Source organism: Opisthocomus hoazin, chromosome 12 (assembly GCF_030867145.1).
Source record: "Opisthocomus hoazin isolate bOpiHoa1 chromosome 12, bOpiHoa1.hap1, whole genome shotgun sequence".
Lineage (NCBI taxonomy): Eukaryota > Metazoa > Chordata > Aves > Opisthocomiformes > Opisthocomidae > Opisthocomus > Opisthocomus hoazin.
This window is the reverse complement of record NC_134425.1, coordinates 16,391,565-16,407,326: the sequence shown is the minus strand read 5'-3', so window position 1 is coordinate 16,407,326 and position 15,762 is coordinate 16,391,565. Positions and strand designations below refer to the sequence as shown.

The window sequence follows — 15,762 nt, the reverse complement described above, 5'->3', positions numbered from 1 at the left end:
TGCCTGCAGCTGGCCTCTAGCCCAGCTTGTGATACTGAATAACAGGAGTTTAATGTCTGTTTTCCTGGGGATGTTGTTTCCAGCTTGAACCATAACAGTATTGGTAACGATGGTTGCTCCAAACTTGCAGAGGCCTTGAGGAATATGCACTACCTGGAGGAAATCAAGTAAGTTTCTAACCTTTCTTGCAGTTTCTCATCAGCAGAGAGGTGACCACTAGTGCCAACATTTGGAGGGACCCAGATGTGCTTATACATGTTGTTGTAACAAACAGGGAGATTGTGAAATGCTCATGTATGAGGTACCTCGGGCTAGAGGAAATCAGAGCTTGATGTTCAGAAGAGGAGGATTTGGTCTAACCCCACTCTGCTGCAGTCACACAGAAAATGGATTAAACAGCCTCTGGACTTAAATCTTCTGTGGAATCCCTGGGATCCAGAATAGGGCCAGAGGCCCCCTTCTCTCCTGGAAGAGCCTCAGACGCAGCACTTCCCCACTCTGAAAAGATCTGAATCTAGAGCCAAGCCCAGGCTTGCTCTTCTTTTTTTCCTCTCTATTTTGCCAGATTCTGTCCATTCTCCACTGTAGTAGTTTGGAAAATAATTACTAGCTGTTGCCTGTCTCGGTATTCTGGCTGAAGTAATTTCCCAGCCATTAAAGAGATCCAGTGCTTTTGATTGTTCTTTACAATTTTTTTTCATGCCTCATTAACAGCTATTAGTCTTTCATAGATAGTTGAGACAAGCAGCTCTTTGATTCTGCTGCCGAGGTCAGAGGTGTCATCCAGCAGATGGGAGACATTAAACAAGATCTCATACTTTGTCTGACACCTAGCATTTTCCTTTACAACATAGCCTTTCTTCTCTTCTTTAAAGTTTAAGCCACAACGAGATTGGAGATCCAGGCCTGATAAATCTAGCTGCTGTTCTGCTGGAAATGCAAAACCTGAAGAGAATCGAGTGAGTCCCTTTGTTTTGTTTGCAGCCATTTCTGTTATGGCCACAGTTGGTGGGGAAGCATGCGTTGGAAGCTGTGTGCTGCCTTCGTGTACACAGTGTTCCACCTTACAGCTTTTCAGTGTCTTTGAAGACCTGGTACAAAATGTACCACACCAATGGAAGGTGTTCCCTCTCCTGCCATCCCCAGGTACAGCTGGGCCTGGCAGCAGCTGCTTCTGCCAGTGCAGAGACTCTCCGAGAGTGAAGGCTACGGCCACGTCCTCATGCAGTCACCCCCGGAGACAGCAGCGGGCATTTGCCAGCCTTCGCTTGGTGTTTGGATGGAGAGATCTCTGGCTCGATTGTGTCCTGGAAAGTAAATCTGCAAGCTTGTGGGGAGTCTTACAAGTCTCAGATCCACGCAGCACCTTTCCTCGGGCTATGTCGGGTTCGCAGTGTGGTGGCCCTCAGTGTTGCTGCACTGCTTTTCTTTTGCTAGTGGAAGTAGAGGTGAAACTGAGAATTCGTCAGAGCGAGGACGCAGTTTCCAGACAAGGCTTTCTCTTAGAGACATGGATTCGAACTCTCCCTCCTCCAAGGGAACAAGAATTAGAGCATCCAGGCTGTTTGTTAGGCTCAGCTCTGGGGTGTGCCTTGTGATTGAAATTAAAAACCTGGAAATATCTGGAATGAGAAAAGGAAATTTCCAGCTCTGTCTAGGAGAGGGAAAACTGCTCCTTCCCCCCAGTACCTGCAGGGGCGGGAGTGACTCAGTACTTGACAAAAAAATGCCACAAATGCCCAGGCCATTTTCCAGAGACCTGTGTCTCTGGATACACCACTGCAGCCCGGTATAGCCCATCATTACAGTGACCCACGTCTCCATCACGCCAGGCAAACAGTTAAATATCTTAAGCTGGTACATTCGGTTTCTAGTTCAGTCACTGAGAGTCTTTCGTGATGATTTTAGCCTTTCAGGAAACAGTCCTAGTCCTGCTGGAGGGGAAAAGCTGATGGAAGCTCTTATCTACTGCAGTCACATCGAGGAGCTACTGTAAGTGTGTCATTTCCAATGTCCCTTCAGGAAGCTGAGCAAAAATCAAGGTGTAGAAACCAAATCTAATCTGGCTTCAGTAAAGCCAAAGTAATTTTTACCACTGATTCTTATGAGATCAGGGTAAAAACTCACAGCCACGTGGAATGGGAATGTTGTGGTGCTGGGTGTGGGAGTTCACTGCAGTCTCTTGGAGATTCCCAAGAACCATTCAGACTGCATCAGCGGGGAAGAGATGAATCTGCGGTTTAGTGACCAGTGTCACAGGCATATGGGCTGTGCAGTGCCTGTGTTGCCTAAGAACTCAGTGTTAATCTATACGGCTTCAAAAATGGAGGGAAAATGACAGATAGAGGCTTTACTCAGCCAGGGGAAATCATGCCTGACCAATCTGATAGCTTTCTATGATGGCATGACTGGCTGGGTAGATGAAGGGAGAGCCGTGCATGTTGTCTACCTCGACTTCAGCAAGGCTTTCGACATGGTCTCCCATAATATCCTCCTAGGGAAGCTCAGGAAGTATGGGCTGGATGAGTGGTCGGTGAGATGGATTGAGAACTGGCTGAATGGCAGAACTCAGAGGGTTGTCATCAGCGGCTCTGAGTCTAGTTGGAGGCCGGTAACTAGTGGTGTCCCCCAGGGGTCAGTACTGGACCCAGTCTTGTTTAACTTCTTCATCAACGACCTGGATGAAGAGTTAGAGTGTACCCTCAGCAAGTTTGCTGATGACACCAAACTGGGAGGTGTGGTAGATACACCAGAAGGCTGTGCTGCCATTCAGCGTGACCTGGACAGGCTGGAAAGCTGGGCAGAGAGGAACCTGATGAGGTTCAACAAGGGCAAATGCAGGGTCCTGCACCTGGGGAGGAACAACCTCATGCACCAGTACAGGCTTGGGGTGGACCTGCTGGAGAGCAGCTCTGCGGAGAGGGACCTGGGTGTCCTGGTGGACGACAGGTTAACCATGAGCCAGCAGTGTGCCCTGGCTGCCAAGAAGGCCAATGGGATCCTGGGGTGCATCAAGAAGAGTGTGGCCAGCAGGTCGAGGGAGGTTCTCCTTCCCCTCTACACTGCCCTAGTGAGGCCTCATCTAGAGTACTCTGTCCAGTTCTGGGCTCCCCAGTTCAAGAAAGACAAGGAGCTACTGGAAAGAGTCCAGCGGAGGGCTACGAGGATGGTGAGGGGACTGGAGCATCTCTCCTCTGAGGAGAGGCTGAGGGAGCTGGGCTTGTTCAGCCTGAAGAAGAGAAGGCTGCGGAGGGACCTAATATATACTTACAAATATCTGAAGGGTGGGTGTCAGGAGGATGGGGCCAGACTCTTTTCAGTGGTGCCCAGCGACAGCACAAGGGGCAATGGGCACAAACTGAAGCACAGGAAGTTCCAGCTGAACAGGAGGAAGAACTTCTTCCCTCTGAGGGTGACAGAGCCCTGGCCCAGGCTGCCCAGGGAGGTTGTGGAGTCTCCTTCTCTGGAGATATTCAAGACCCACCTGGACAAGGTCCTCTGCAGCCTGCTGTAGGCAGGGGGGTTGGACTAGATGACCCACAGAGGTCCCTTCCAACCCCGACCATTCTGTGATTCTATGTATTATCACTCATTCCATTCCAGACAGTTTATAGAACATACGTGCCCCACCATATTGAATAAATAAACTTTTTAAAAAAAAGAATAATTGAGAAAAAGTTACAGTGAAAATGCTGGATCTGTTCATATAACCTGCAGATTACAGTGTACTGACTAAGGACACATATTAAAAAGTGCAATTTCAGTTGAATTCCAGCTCAGGACAGCTCAGTCGGAAAGGGAGATGAGTGTGCTCCTGAGAAATGCAAGTCAGTTTTACTTCACTGTTTTAACTTCTGCTGCAGGATTACAAAACCTCGGTGTTTTTCCCTCCCACCCTTAGCGTCCTTTGAATCACGGACATTAGCTCCTTTCAGCGTAGTCCCATGCACATGTGGGTGAGGAATGGGGGTCACAGATACGTGTAGGTGACACACAGGTGAGGAATGTGCCTCACGGTCAGTAATGTTTTGTTTCTGCTTCTACCAGACTGTCGAGGAATGGTTTTGGAGACAGGACAGCAGTGAAGCTTGCCCTCTGTCTGCCTCACATGAGCAACCTGAAGATCCTGGAGTAAGTGTTGGCCTCTGGCCCAGGAAAACTGGATATCCTGGAAATATGTGGGATGGTTGAAAGAAAGCATGCAAAAAGGCATAGGCTGCAGTGGTCTCTTGTTTAGACATTATTTTAAGTGTCTCAGGATTGAGAAACCCTCCACAATTACTCTGTTGCATCAAGTCACATCAATTATTCTTGCATAATCTCTTGCAGTGTTAACTTCAGAGATGAACCAGGCATTGTATATACAGTAAAATAACCCTTAAAACTGGTTTTGAGTGTGTTAGCTTCTAATGCCCCTGGGTGTCCTCTCATTCTAGTGTAATGTAAGCATAAAAGTGAGCACCTTTTGTGGTCCCTCACTGTTTTCTGCAGCCACCTCTGAGTCATTTCCCCCCCTGAACTCGGTGGTATTATATTTTTAAACCTTTTATGGGAGCCTTTCCAGGGCTCTAACACGTAAGACTTCCTTACACTGTTTTACAGTAGCAAAGCAAGAAATTGGTGAGCTAGAAATGCTCACTGGGCTCAGTTAGCCTAGTGGTGTGTCTTCCAGTCTGTGTCTAAGGTATCTTCAAAAGATAACTTAGAAAAGGAATCCCAGTGGTGGGAGACGTTAGTCCTCTGGGTAGGTTCTTGTATTTTCTGGAAAGGTGTTGAAAAGTGTGCAGATGTGAGATTTTTCCATCTGCTGTTTGTTCCTAAGGTGGTTCCTCACTCATCTCAAGACGATCCTAGGAGCACAGGGCTGGATACAGACTCCTGGCAGTACTGTGCAGCCTTTGCTTCTGCAACCGCTGGCTGACTGTACTCCTTTGTCAGGAGCCTGGGCAAATCCACTGAACTTACATGTCCTTAGGGCTAAGTGTGGTGTACAGCAACAGAAGCTAAGTGATGTGCTAGCCACACTGCTGGCCCCGACTGTTGCCTCCATGTTTTCCAGGCCCCTTCGTTAAGACCGATCCACAAGGATCCCAGCACCAGGCGCTGGTTCAAAAGATATAGCAGTTATCCTCTTGGCAAGTTAAATATGAACTTTTGTTACAGCTTTATTGTAAAATAATCCTCCAATGCTTCTGTTTCTTTTGGTAGCTTGCAGAACAATAACATTGGGCCAGCAGGAGGGACGGAGCTGGCCAGAGCCCTGGTGGCGTGTGGGCTGCTAGAAGAGATAAGGTAGGCCATGGCAGGTGCCAAACATACGGATTGGTATCACTCTTCAGGTAGGAATCATTTCAGCACACAGGCCTGAGGTGGTCACGTAGGCTCTTTCCGTGCTTAGGGAGACTCTGCGGAGGGCAATCCCTCCACCTGTCCTAGACGCTTTTCGGAGGATTAGAGATGTTCGCTGGAGGTCACTGCAGTGCACTGCCTGTCCGGCAACCTAGATCCCTTTAGATGTTAAACCTTGTCTGCCAGTGCTGTTCTCCAGGATTTGTGCAGCCACATGCCTTTGAACTACTGGATGCAGTAACCTGGGCAGTGGTAGAATTTCTAAGTATGGAACTGAAGGAATGGAGGCGATGTGAATTAATTCTTCCTGCTGTATCCTTGATACCACCATTCTTTATGTGTTTATTGTTAAGTAACAAGTTGAATTAGGGTGTTGGTAATTTAGGTGTGAGAGATGTTAGAGTAGAGCAGCTATTGCCATGGCTTGTGTTTTCTGGTAGATGAGAACACAGCAGCACACCCTGGTAAAAGCTGGAAGGCAGTTGCTGCTGCCCCCTGAGTCTGAGAGCCATGTCCTCTTCCCAGTCTCCCTTACCGTCATTCCCTCTCAAGTCACACCAGTCATTAACTCCAGCATAACTTCCTGCTTCCCCTTTCACATGCAACACATGATGTGCTGCAGGCCTGTCTGTCTTAGCCACTGGTATAACCCCATGTTACTATCCACAAGCAGTTCACTGCTGAATGGACTACTGGAGAGAGTCCAGCGGAGGGCTACGAGGATGATGAGGGGACTGGAGCATCTCTCCTATGAGGAGAGGCTGAGGGAGCTGGGCTTGTTTAGCCTGAAGAAAAGGCTGAGAGGGGACCTTATAAATGCTTATAAATATCTGCAGCAGAGGAAGTTCCAGCTGAACAGGAGGAAGAACTTCTTCACTCTGAGGGTGACAGAGCCCTGGCACAGGCTGCCCAGGGAGGTTGTGGAGTCTCCTGCCTGGATAAGGTCCTGTGCAGCCTGCTGTAGGTGACCCTGCTTCGGCAGGAGGGTTGGACTGGGTGACCACAGACGTCCCTTCTAACGCCTAACATTCTGTGACTTATGTTGTGAGTTAGAGTGGGGCTGTCATCCTCATTTTACCAAGCAGAGAATTGACCCGGAGTTGCCATGTGCCCATCTGGCTTGTCCCTGCTGTCTAGAGTCCTCACTTAGGGTGTGTACTAGTTATTGCCTTCCTAATTCACGTTGTTACGTTTTGGTGATGGCTTTTCTCTGACTGTACCTGCTTTTTCTGTGGCCACTCAAAGCTTTTCCATTACTCTTACAGTTTATCAGAAAATGACCTTGGGGAAGGAAGTATCTGTGCCCTGTCTGAGGGGCTGCCATGCTTTGAACACCTCCGGAAGATCGAGTGAGTACCAGGGCAGAGCATGGCTGGCTTTGTCTGTAGCGTTGCCAGCGCAGGACCGCAGCAGGTGGTGCTGGTGTGCCACATTCCCCACCAGTTCTGACACTAGCACCTTGTGCCCTCTGTTTTTTCTCTCCGTGCTGCTTCAGCTTGAAATTCTGTGGAATCACCGATGGTGCTTCAAAATCACTTTCTCATGGCTTCCGACAGTGCCCTTCCATGGAGGAGATCATGTGAGTGAGGGAGTGGATGGGGAGACCCTTCAACACACAGGTCACTCTTGTTTTAGTGTCTGCTCCTATTTTCAACTGCAGTACTCTTCTGATCCTGCTAAATACTTATTGATACTTACCACTAAGTCCTTTTTAGTGATAAATTTACTAGTAATTTACTAATTGATTAGACTTGCTGCTAAAACTTTCCTGGTATAACTAGAACTTACTGGAAGCTGAATGTGAAGAGCTGGACAGAATATGGAGGAAAACATCTTCAAACTCTGCCCATTATCCTTGGTCTTTTAGCATCTGCTTTGCGAGGCAGGACAAATTCCCCATCTTGCTCTCTGTGGTCCAAGTCTTGCCTCCATTTTTTTTACAAGATGGCGACAGCTGGCTCTCAGACCAGAGTGGTAGCTTCTCTGTGCAATTGCAGAGGCTGAACTGAGAGCTCAAAGCAAAGTGAGTTCAGCTTGTAGATGAGCAAGGGTGTACAACCAGCTGCAGTCTCGCTCTTCACACTGGAATAAAAGGGGCTGCTCTGATGCGTGGATGTTTAACGTGTTTTCAGTAAACAGCATAGATGGGCTAGCGGCATTCTGGTATGTGTTCACCTGCCCAAGAGAACCTCAGCAAGAAGCCTGCTGGGAACCTGCTCCAGCTTATGTGTTTTTAAAATCAGTTTGCCCCATGGCATTAGGGGGACCTGAACTTTAATTGTAGTACAGAAGATCCTGTGGAGTCAGCAGCAGTCTCATCAATGCTGCGCTGCCTGCAGCTTTAAGGAAGACTGACACTGCCTGAGGTGCTGGCAGGGTGCAGACCTGAGGCTGAGATCACTCTGCTGTCAGGAAACGGATCTTCAAGACCTAGGCTCTCTGGCCATCTCTGCTGTGGCTAGCTCGGTGACACTTGATTGTCACACTGCTCTTATGTGCCTCGGTTCTGCCATACTTGTGAATGGGTTGGGTAAAATGGCGCATGGCTCGTAAGCCCACCCAGGCCTTCCTCTCCCTCCTCCAGAAGGTATTTGTGTGGAGATTACACATAGCTTAGGACTCGGGGCATGAGGTCAAAGCCAGGATTTTATTGCAAGACCCAGGAGAGGTGACTTCTGATGCTACCACCACATAACCCGATGGAGGAATGGGAAGTGTAGAGCAATACTCAGTGCATAGTCTGTCACTTGCAGTGTGGCACTAAGACTAGTCAACTGTGTGGGGAGTAACTATTCCTGCAATACTAATAGATAGGCAAATTCTCTTTTAATCATAGTGTTAGGAGAGGCCCAGTCTTGTCAGTGGAGGCACATTCTGTCATTGCGAAATTTGCGTCAGGGCAGAAATATGCTGACACCGATGAAATCCCAGATCAGACTGTGATCTTGTTTGGTGGAAGGCCCCAGTTCTTGAGCTGGATCCCGTCCTGCCTTTCTTTTTTTGGCTCCTGCATGCCATACAGAAATTCTGGAGTTTCCCAGACTTGGGCAGAGGAGTAGCTCTGTGGGGTGGCCCCAGGGTCATTCAGCTGAGCGAAGCACTGACTGGTGATGTGCTAGGTTTCTGTCTTCCAGGTGAGAGAGAAATGGCTGGGCTGTTCAGCCAGCAGCAAAGAAAGGATCTGAAGATTTTTCTCACGTGCTAACACATCAGAAAGTAAAAAATCCAGCCTTTCAAGAGCCCTTCAAGCTACCCTGTGAAAAAGCTCAGTGTCAAAAGGCAGCTTAAGAGCAGGTCTGCAAGGCACCTCAGCTGCTGCAATAGTTTAATACCATCAGCAGAAGGAGGAGTTACCCTGGGGTAAAGCTGTGTGCTCAGCAGTCATTTCTGTCTTTCACATCTCATTCCCTGGGCCTGCAGGACCGCAGTCCTCACACTCTGTGGTGACACTCCCTGGTGCCTTACCATGCATGGAAATATCTGAGGAAGCTCCTCAAAATTAAGCTTGTAAAGCAGTGGAACGTCTACCCACCATAAGAGGGCGATAAGCTCTTGTGAACAGGCTAGTCTGTGAGGGGGTTGTATCACAGCACTGCTGTTGTTCCCCTTGTGTTTATTGACTTACAGTTGGGATTTCTTGTCTGTTTTAGACTGTCTTGGAACACCCTTCGTGATGGAGGAGCCCGAGAGTTGGCCAGTGCTCTCCCAGGGATGGAAAAGCTGAAGATGTTAGAGTGAGTACAGCCCTGAGAGCAACTTCAGGAAGAAGACTTGCTTTGCTGTTGTTGAGCCTTCAGCCACCGCACTTCCAAAAAGGGGGTGGATGTTAGGAACAACAGACAGGCTTTTGCAGTTCAAATTCTTGCTTAGCGTTCTTGCTGCATGCACTGAGGGCCAGCCCTGCTTGCGTGATACACAGCGCAGAGAGGCGTTTTTAAGGTGTTTGCAGCTTAGGTATCTGAGCAGAAGCTGGTCTGTGAAAGCCTCCTGAGTCAGGGAAGACAAACTGGTATTTCTAGGACATGACTAATGTCACGTAATGACCTCAGGTGAGCTGCTTCCTGCAAGCTTTTACTTCTCTTCGGTGTCTGGGATGGTCTAGATGGGAGCCTTCCTTTGTAAAAGCCTGCAGCAAGGCAAGCAATCCGTCCCCAGGATGGAACAGCCAAATGGTGGGTGTTGGGCCGTAGGAGCTCACAGAAACTCAGGTGCGGCTCCTGCGCTGGAGCTGCAGTGCAACCAGCTGCTGGGGTCGATGTCACCGGCTCGTGTGCTGGCCCGGTGGCATCACAGCCCAGCGCTGTTCCATGGGACAGGCCGTCATCTTCTGCTCAAGAGCTGTTCATGGAGCCTTCCTCCCCCTGGCTCTCTGAAAGACATGGTACGTGTCTTCCATCTCTCAGCTGTAGGAAAATATTAGTCTGTAGGTCGTAGGGTCAGGAACTGAGTTTTGTTTGTCTTGGACAGGGAAACTCCATAGTAGAGCCTGGCTGTCTTACAGGTACAAGCAGGAAGGTTGGGTCTGAGGCAGGAGGAGTTGTTGCTAGCATTTTTTGGCACCAAGCTCACAGTGGGATCTGTTAGAGTGCTTCAAGGGCAAGAGGTCTGCTTACGAGTCCTGTTGCTAGAAGGAGGTCACAGGGAGCAGTGCACGCACACTTCTTGCAGAAATAGGGCCACGGTGTCAAAGGCGAGGCTCATTAAGTTGTATGGCATCCCTGTGCTTGTGCAAGAGTGCAGGTCTTCTGTGCTGGGAGAAGGAGCCGGTGATTATTCATCTGTCTTCCACTCTTGATTTGGTTTTGATTTTAAAATTCACTTTTTTATTTCTAAAACAGCCTGGAGAAGAATCGCATTGGCACCTATGGGGCCACAAAGCTAGCAGAGGAACTTGCCAAGTGCCCAGAAATTCAGTTCATAAGGTAAGCAGGTATCGCAGAGCTCTGTGGCTGGGTATCGGCACAGCAAGGGGAAGTCGGGGTGGCCAGTCTTGGGCCAGACATGACCTATGCCGGCCTGCTGCCCCGGGTTAGCTGGCGTGGAATAGGATATTGCAGGGGAGGCAGACACAAGCCAAGTAAGCTGAGGGTTTTCTAGGCCAGCTCCACCCCCTCAGAAAGTCCTGGGAAAAAGGGACTGAAAAGCTTACTGGCATTAAATGAGATAAAAATGAAGACCCAGTTGTGTAATATCCCCATCAGGAAGTTTGTCGCATTTTTTCCTGTAAGTTTGCTTTCTCCCATTACATCTGGTTTGACTTCTGAGATACATTTCTGCCCTGTCTCACTCTGTCCTGGGATCCATAGCTTGCAGATGCTTGGGCACCTGATTTTTTCCCCTCTTTGTCATTGCGTCTCCAAACCCTGTGCATCAAATCCCACTAGAAACCTCTTGTAGGAGACACCCACTCATCCTTCGCTTATTTGAAAAACCACTCTTCTGAGAACAACTCTGATACTTTGCTGGTAACGCAGGTCCCACAGCCAAGTGTCTGCTCGTACCTGAGCTGTCTCTTTGGCCCAGAACAGACTCTGCCTTCCCCAGTAGTGAGAACAGTGCGAGAGCAATCGCTGAGGAGTGTTTCTCGTCCCGCCTGTAGCCTGGGGCCCTGTGTTCTTGCTCAGATTGGTGGGCACAGCACACAGTCCCACTGACTCCTCAGGGCACTCAGCTTCATGAGGTAGAGGCCTGGTATGGGAAACTTTTGGGTAGACTCCACTGAGTGAGGAAGATGAAGAAGGGTGGCTCGCGTAAATCAGGCTGCTTGTGTGTAACTCAGTTCTTCCTCCCCTTCCTGAGATCCTAGTGGACTGAGGACTTTTCAAAGCCTAAATGTCTCCCCCAAGCTAGGTAGATCAGTTCATCTCAGCGGGTAGGCAGCTGCTGGGTGACTGCCGTGCTGCTGAGATATGGCCGTACCTCACTTGGATCTCACTGCTGGACCTGCTTTGATGAAAACCCCGACCTGCCTCTTCCACTGTCTTTGACAAGCCACCTTTTTGCTCACCATGGTCAGCCCTACAGTAACACACTTGCTGTCGTTGTAGGCTGTGGGACAATCCAGTGCCCAAGGGCCTCGCCGAGAATTTGACAAGCCAAGACCCAAGACTCTGTTTCTCCTTCTACTAGCAAAGAGCAGCCCTTGCCTGACTACGAATTGCTCTCCGTTTCCCACTGCCCTCAAAAATTGCGCTGACGAGCCCAGGAAATCAAAGTTCCTGTCATTGAACACTGTAACTATTAGGTCTTCCTTCGTTGCACTGAACCAAGTGTGAACACTTACTGGTGTTGCTTGTGAGCTTTTATTGTACAGAAAAGCAAAAGACTGTAGAGAATCACTGCTGAGAAGGCAGTGTTCTTGGTGTAAAAACACTGGAACTCTCCTCAAGAGAACGAGAAGCGTCTGCTCAGGCATTCAGAAAGCCAGTATTTCATTATCTTTAATCAAGATTACACCACCTGCAGGGTGTTCCAGTAAAGGAATGCACATCCTCCAGGAGAGGATGCACAATTATTTACAAAACTGTGGACTGTTGACCCATTTACAAATGCACTCAAATGGTCTGCTTGAAAATTGTGTGTATCTGTATGTGAAATACCTCTATGATGTTTAGGCAAAAAGTGGGAATATGTGGGGGCTTTTGCTTCATATCAGGCTCCTTTTCATACAGAATTGCCTCAGTTTCCTAGCAGAAACTTCAGGACTTTTGAAATTTCAAAGCACTGCCCCAAAATGATGAATATTTATGCTGCAATAGTGTGGAAAGGCTGATATCGCTGTGGATTTCAGTGAGAAACTTTAAAGAACTGAGGCTGTAAAACAATTTGCAAGAAAATGTTCTGCGTGAGAGGATATGCACTACTGACTGTTTTCACGTGGGGTTTCCTAGACCTTTGTGGAGTTTTTGGAAGACTTGAGTGCACTGATCTCTTTGAGGTGAAGCGAGGGGTCAGTTAGCTGGAAATGCTGACCACACAGTAGATCCTTCAAGCCTCTACTCTCCCCTGAGTCCCAAAACCGACGTGTCGCTGGGCAAGGAGTGTCGGACATGTGGGAACCAGAGGGAGAAGATGTTCAGTGGAGGAGACGGACCACAGCTGCTCCTTGCACACGTGGAAAGATAGCTTGAGTTGCAGGAGTGCAGCCACGTCGTTCTTGTTATTTATTAACTTGTGTTCTGACATTTTCCTTGTGTGTTTGTGCTGTAAATATTTAACTCTTGGGGTGGATTTATTTATGGGTTTTTGTTTACAGGAGTGTTTGCCTGGGGAGACCTGAGGGATTTGGGCAGGGCAGGCGTTTGGAATGAGCTGGGAACGCTGCTCCAGCAAACCTTTGGGCAGAGGATATGCCCAGCTAGTGCCGGTTGTTCCCGGGGATCAGCGTTGGGCGCTGTGAGACAGTGACACTGTTGCATAGAGATGGGACGCATCATGCAGAGACTGTGCTCTGAAAAGGGTTTAAAAGCAACAACAAAGAAAAAAAAGGTAGTGAAATTGCTTATCAGGCCATAATTAATGAGGTTGTCAAGTACCTGAGATTCAAACACTGGCATTTAGGAAAAGCTTCACCAAGTGCGGGTTTTATTTTCATCCTGTATTTTCAGTTCTAGTTTGCAGATGTAAATCTTCCTCGTGCGCATGAGAGGAAGGGTCTGGCACGGAAGGCAGTGTGACTGTGTACTGAAAGGTGTCCAGGTGCCAGTCGCTCTTCACAGCTTCAAGGTGAGCGTGTCTATGTCAGCTGGGCTATTCTCGGGCCCTGGTCTCCCAGGACTTCATCTGGAGATGCGAGAGGTTGGGCAGATTTTGCAGGAACAGTCGGTTTCCGTCCAGGCTGTGAGCTGAAAATGAATTTTTTCCTGCATTTGAAACATCATTTCAGTAGGACTAAGTACTATGGATGATAGATAATAGAGGCTGAATTATACTCTGAATGAAGAAGGGAAGTACTGGGAGTGGACTTCTTAATGCGCTTTGTGGTGGCCGTTTTGTCATCTTTAGTAGCATCCGTCGGCAGAGCCTTTTGCTGTTACCGCAGACCCATGTACTGGGGGAAATCCAGGCGATATCGCTGTCCGACAGATCTTTGTTCAGCTCCGTTGTGTCACCTCCTCGATGCCGCCCACTCCTGCGTTTGAGTTTGTTCAGGTGTTGCGATAATTTATTGTCTTCCTTTACTGGTATGGAACATGCCGCCTTGCTCGTTTTTCCACCTTTTTTGATGGGGAAAAGTGTGCTTTAACTGAATAAATAAGAAAGCTGCTTTCGTGAGCGCTTGACCATTGAAGTCAGTTTTGTTTTCTGGGTCTTGAGTGGTGACCCAAAGTGGGTGCCTTGGGTAGAGCAGCCATTGTAGAGAGGCCTCTTGGGTCTGGATCACACCGTTGGATTGTTTTCCCTTGCACCGTTTAAAAATAAATGAGCCCTGAGATGCTCCCCTACAGTTCCCCTGACTCCTGAAGTTTGGAAGCGTACGCCTACATCACAAGGCTTGCAGTAGCGTAACAAGGCGTACTGCAAACGCCGCTGCGGCACTTCCCTCAACCTGAGGTGTTTGAGTGCTGCCGAAATCGAGATACACACCTGCATTTCTCAGGTTCTTCCCCAGATCCATAATTAGCTCCCAGCTGGGTGCCTGTCTGTCAGAGCGAGCGGCCGTCCCAACGCAAACCAGCGAAGGGGCTTGGAGGATGCCACAGAATCTTTTCCACAACACCAGGTGTCAGCAAAAGCCCGAGCACGGGAAGCAGCTCGCTGTAGTCCTGTGGTTTCAGCTAAAAGCGGGCTCTGTGTGGGCTGCTGAGGGCGTGGGTTGCATTTTTAAAAAAATAGAGGTTTGGATTGAGTTGTACGGGAAGCACAACAACACTGTCAGTCCCTGGTTTGTTTCTGACCTCGAATGCCAGGGGCTTTCGGGCCATCCTTCCCCAGCGGGCTCCCCATTTCCATTGCGCTGCTGGCGTCCCTGTTCCAGCTTGCGGTTGTGTCTGAAAGTTTCCGAGGGGAACCTGGAGGATTTTTCCAGTTTTGAGGGGTTAAACAAATCTTCTGGTATGCAGTGAGATGTGAGGCCGTTGGGGATTGTGTGAGATGGCTGAATAGCAAAACGATTCCCAAATAGATAATTAACGTGGGCCATTTATAGAGCTGTTACTATTACGTTTCAGATTTATCACGGTCCAAAAATGGAAATGTATCAGGACGCTCCGCACACCCCTATTGTTTCAGGCTGCCTGGCAGTCTCCGGAAGACAATATCTGAGCTAGTCAGCACTGGTTTCGTACACAGAAGGGATTTTGCCCCCTGAGACCAGATCTTTAGAAAGAAACACGCTGCTGTAAATAAACACGCTGCTGGAGGGCGGTGAGGAGCCTGGATTTTGTGCTAGGGAGCAGCCGGAGCCAGGCTGGGCCGGGCTTTTTGCATGCCATGGCTGCTGTTCCGCGGAGCTGGAAATGCAGCACCCCGTCTCCCCTCTGCCAGAACCGGTTCCAGGTAGCACTGAACCCGCTGCGGCTTGGAGGCATCACCCTCGGCAGGAGAGAAAACACGGGGGGAAAAATTATTTTGGCGAAAGCAGGCGCATTGGCATTCAAGAAATGCTGGCTGCCTCTCCCCTTTTTCCCCTAGAGTGACATTTTACACTGCAGGCGTGGTGGTAGGACGGCACAGACCCCACTTCTCCCACTGAATTCCTCTTCCAGGCACAATCTCATCGCCTCCTGTGATGGTTTCTGGCCGGGTTTACACGGAAAGAAGGGTTTAGCTCCCAAAGCGTTTAGCTGGATGTTGCCTGTCGCGTCGCTTACTCTGAGCAGGAGCGTTTGTGACCTGTGAGCCCGTCCTGCGTCCCCTGCCCTGCTGCCAGGGTGTCGGGCTGGCAGCGGGGGGGACCTCATCCATGCCGAAAACTGGCTCGGTGCCTTGAAACGCTTCTGCTCTTAACAGCTCAAGCTGCAGGAGAGGGGAAAGCTGGCTGGGGAGAACACGGGACTCGCTTCATTTGCCTGTGATCTTTAAAAGCCTCAGCAGACCCCGTAGTAAAGGGCTCTGTGCAAATAAAGACGGCCTGTCTAATCTGAAGCCTCGGAGGGAGGCTTCCAGTCTTATTACCCTATCTCCAGATCAAAAATATCTATATAAGTACCCCTGACACCTGATAACGTGTCTGTCAAGCGTCAGGTGAGGTTGCTGTTGGCGCTCTGGGTCCAAACCCCGGTGGAACCAGGCTGGGCGGGGAAGGATGCCGGCTGCTTGGCTCGAGCGGGGTGACGGGGAGCGTGACATTGGCCAGCCCAGTGGCTTTGGGACCTGCCAGTTTTCCGTCTTAAACCAGCTTTTCCCCATGGGAAGCGGTGTCAGCGGGGTGCTGTGGGACACGGGGTCCTGACCTGGACCCCAGACTGGTTT

The 15,762-nt window shown here is 49.3% G+C and overlaps 2 protein-coding genes across 2 annotated transcripts in view; both read left to right on the top strand.

Moving 5' to 3' along the window:
• Positions 1–13,632, top strand: part of NLRC5 (NLR family CARD domain containing 5) — a 56,192-nt gene extending 42,560 nt beyond the window's left edge. Inside the window, exons 40-49 of the mRNA XM_075434033.1 lie at positions 84–167; positions 876–959; positions 1,909–1,992; positions 4,048–4,131; positions 5,209–5,292; positions 6,615–6,698; positions 6,845–6,928; positions 9,000–9,083; positions 10,188–10,271; positions 11,397–13,632. Coding sequence (XP_075290148.1) covers positions 84–167; positions 876–959; positions 1,909–1,992; positions 4,048–4,131; positions 5,209–5,292; positions 6,615–6,698; positions 6,845–6,928; positions 9,000–9,083; positions 10,188–10,271; positions 11,397–11,478 — 838 coding nt within the window. The 3' untranslated portion in view covers positions 11,479–13,632. The remainder of the gene's footprint in view (positions 1–83; positions 168–875; positions 960–1,908; positions 1,993–4,047; positions 4,132–5,208; positions 5,293–6,614; positions 6,699–6,844; positions 6,929–8,999; positions 9,084–10,187; positions 10,272–11,396) is intronic.
• The window catches only part of CPNE2 (copine 2), a 61,103-nt gene continuing 55,585 nt past the window's right edge, over positions 10,245–15,762 (top strand). The window contains exon 1 of the mRNA XM_075434040.1: positions 10,245–10,271. The gene's annotated coding sequence lies outside the window, so the exon portion shown is untranslated. The remainder of the gene's footprint in view (positions 10,272–15,762) is intronic.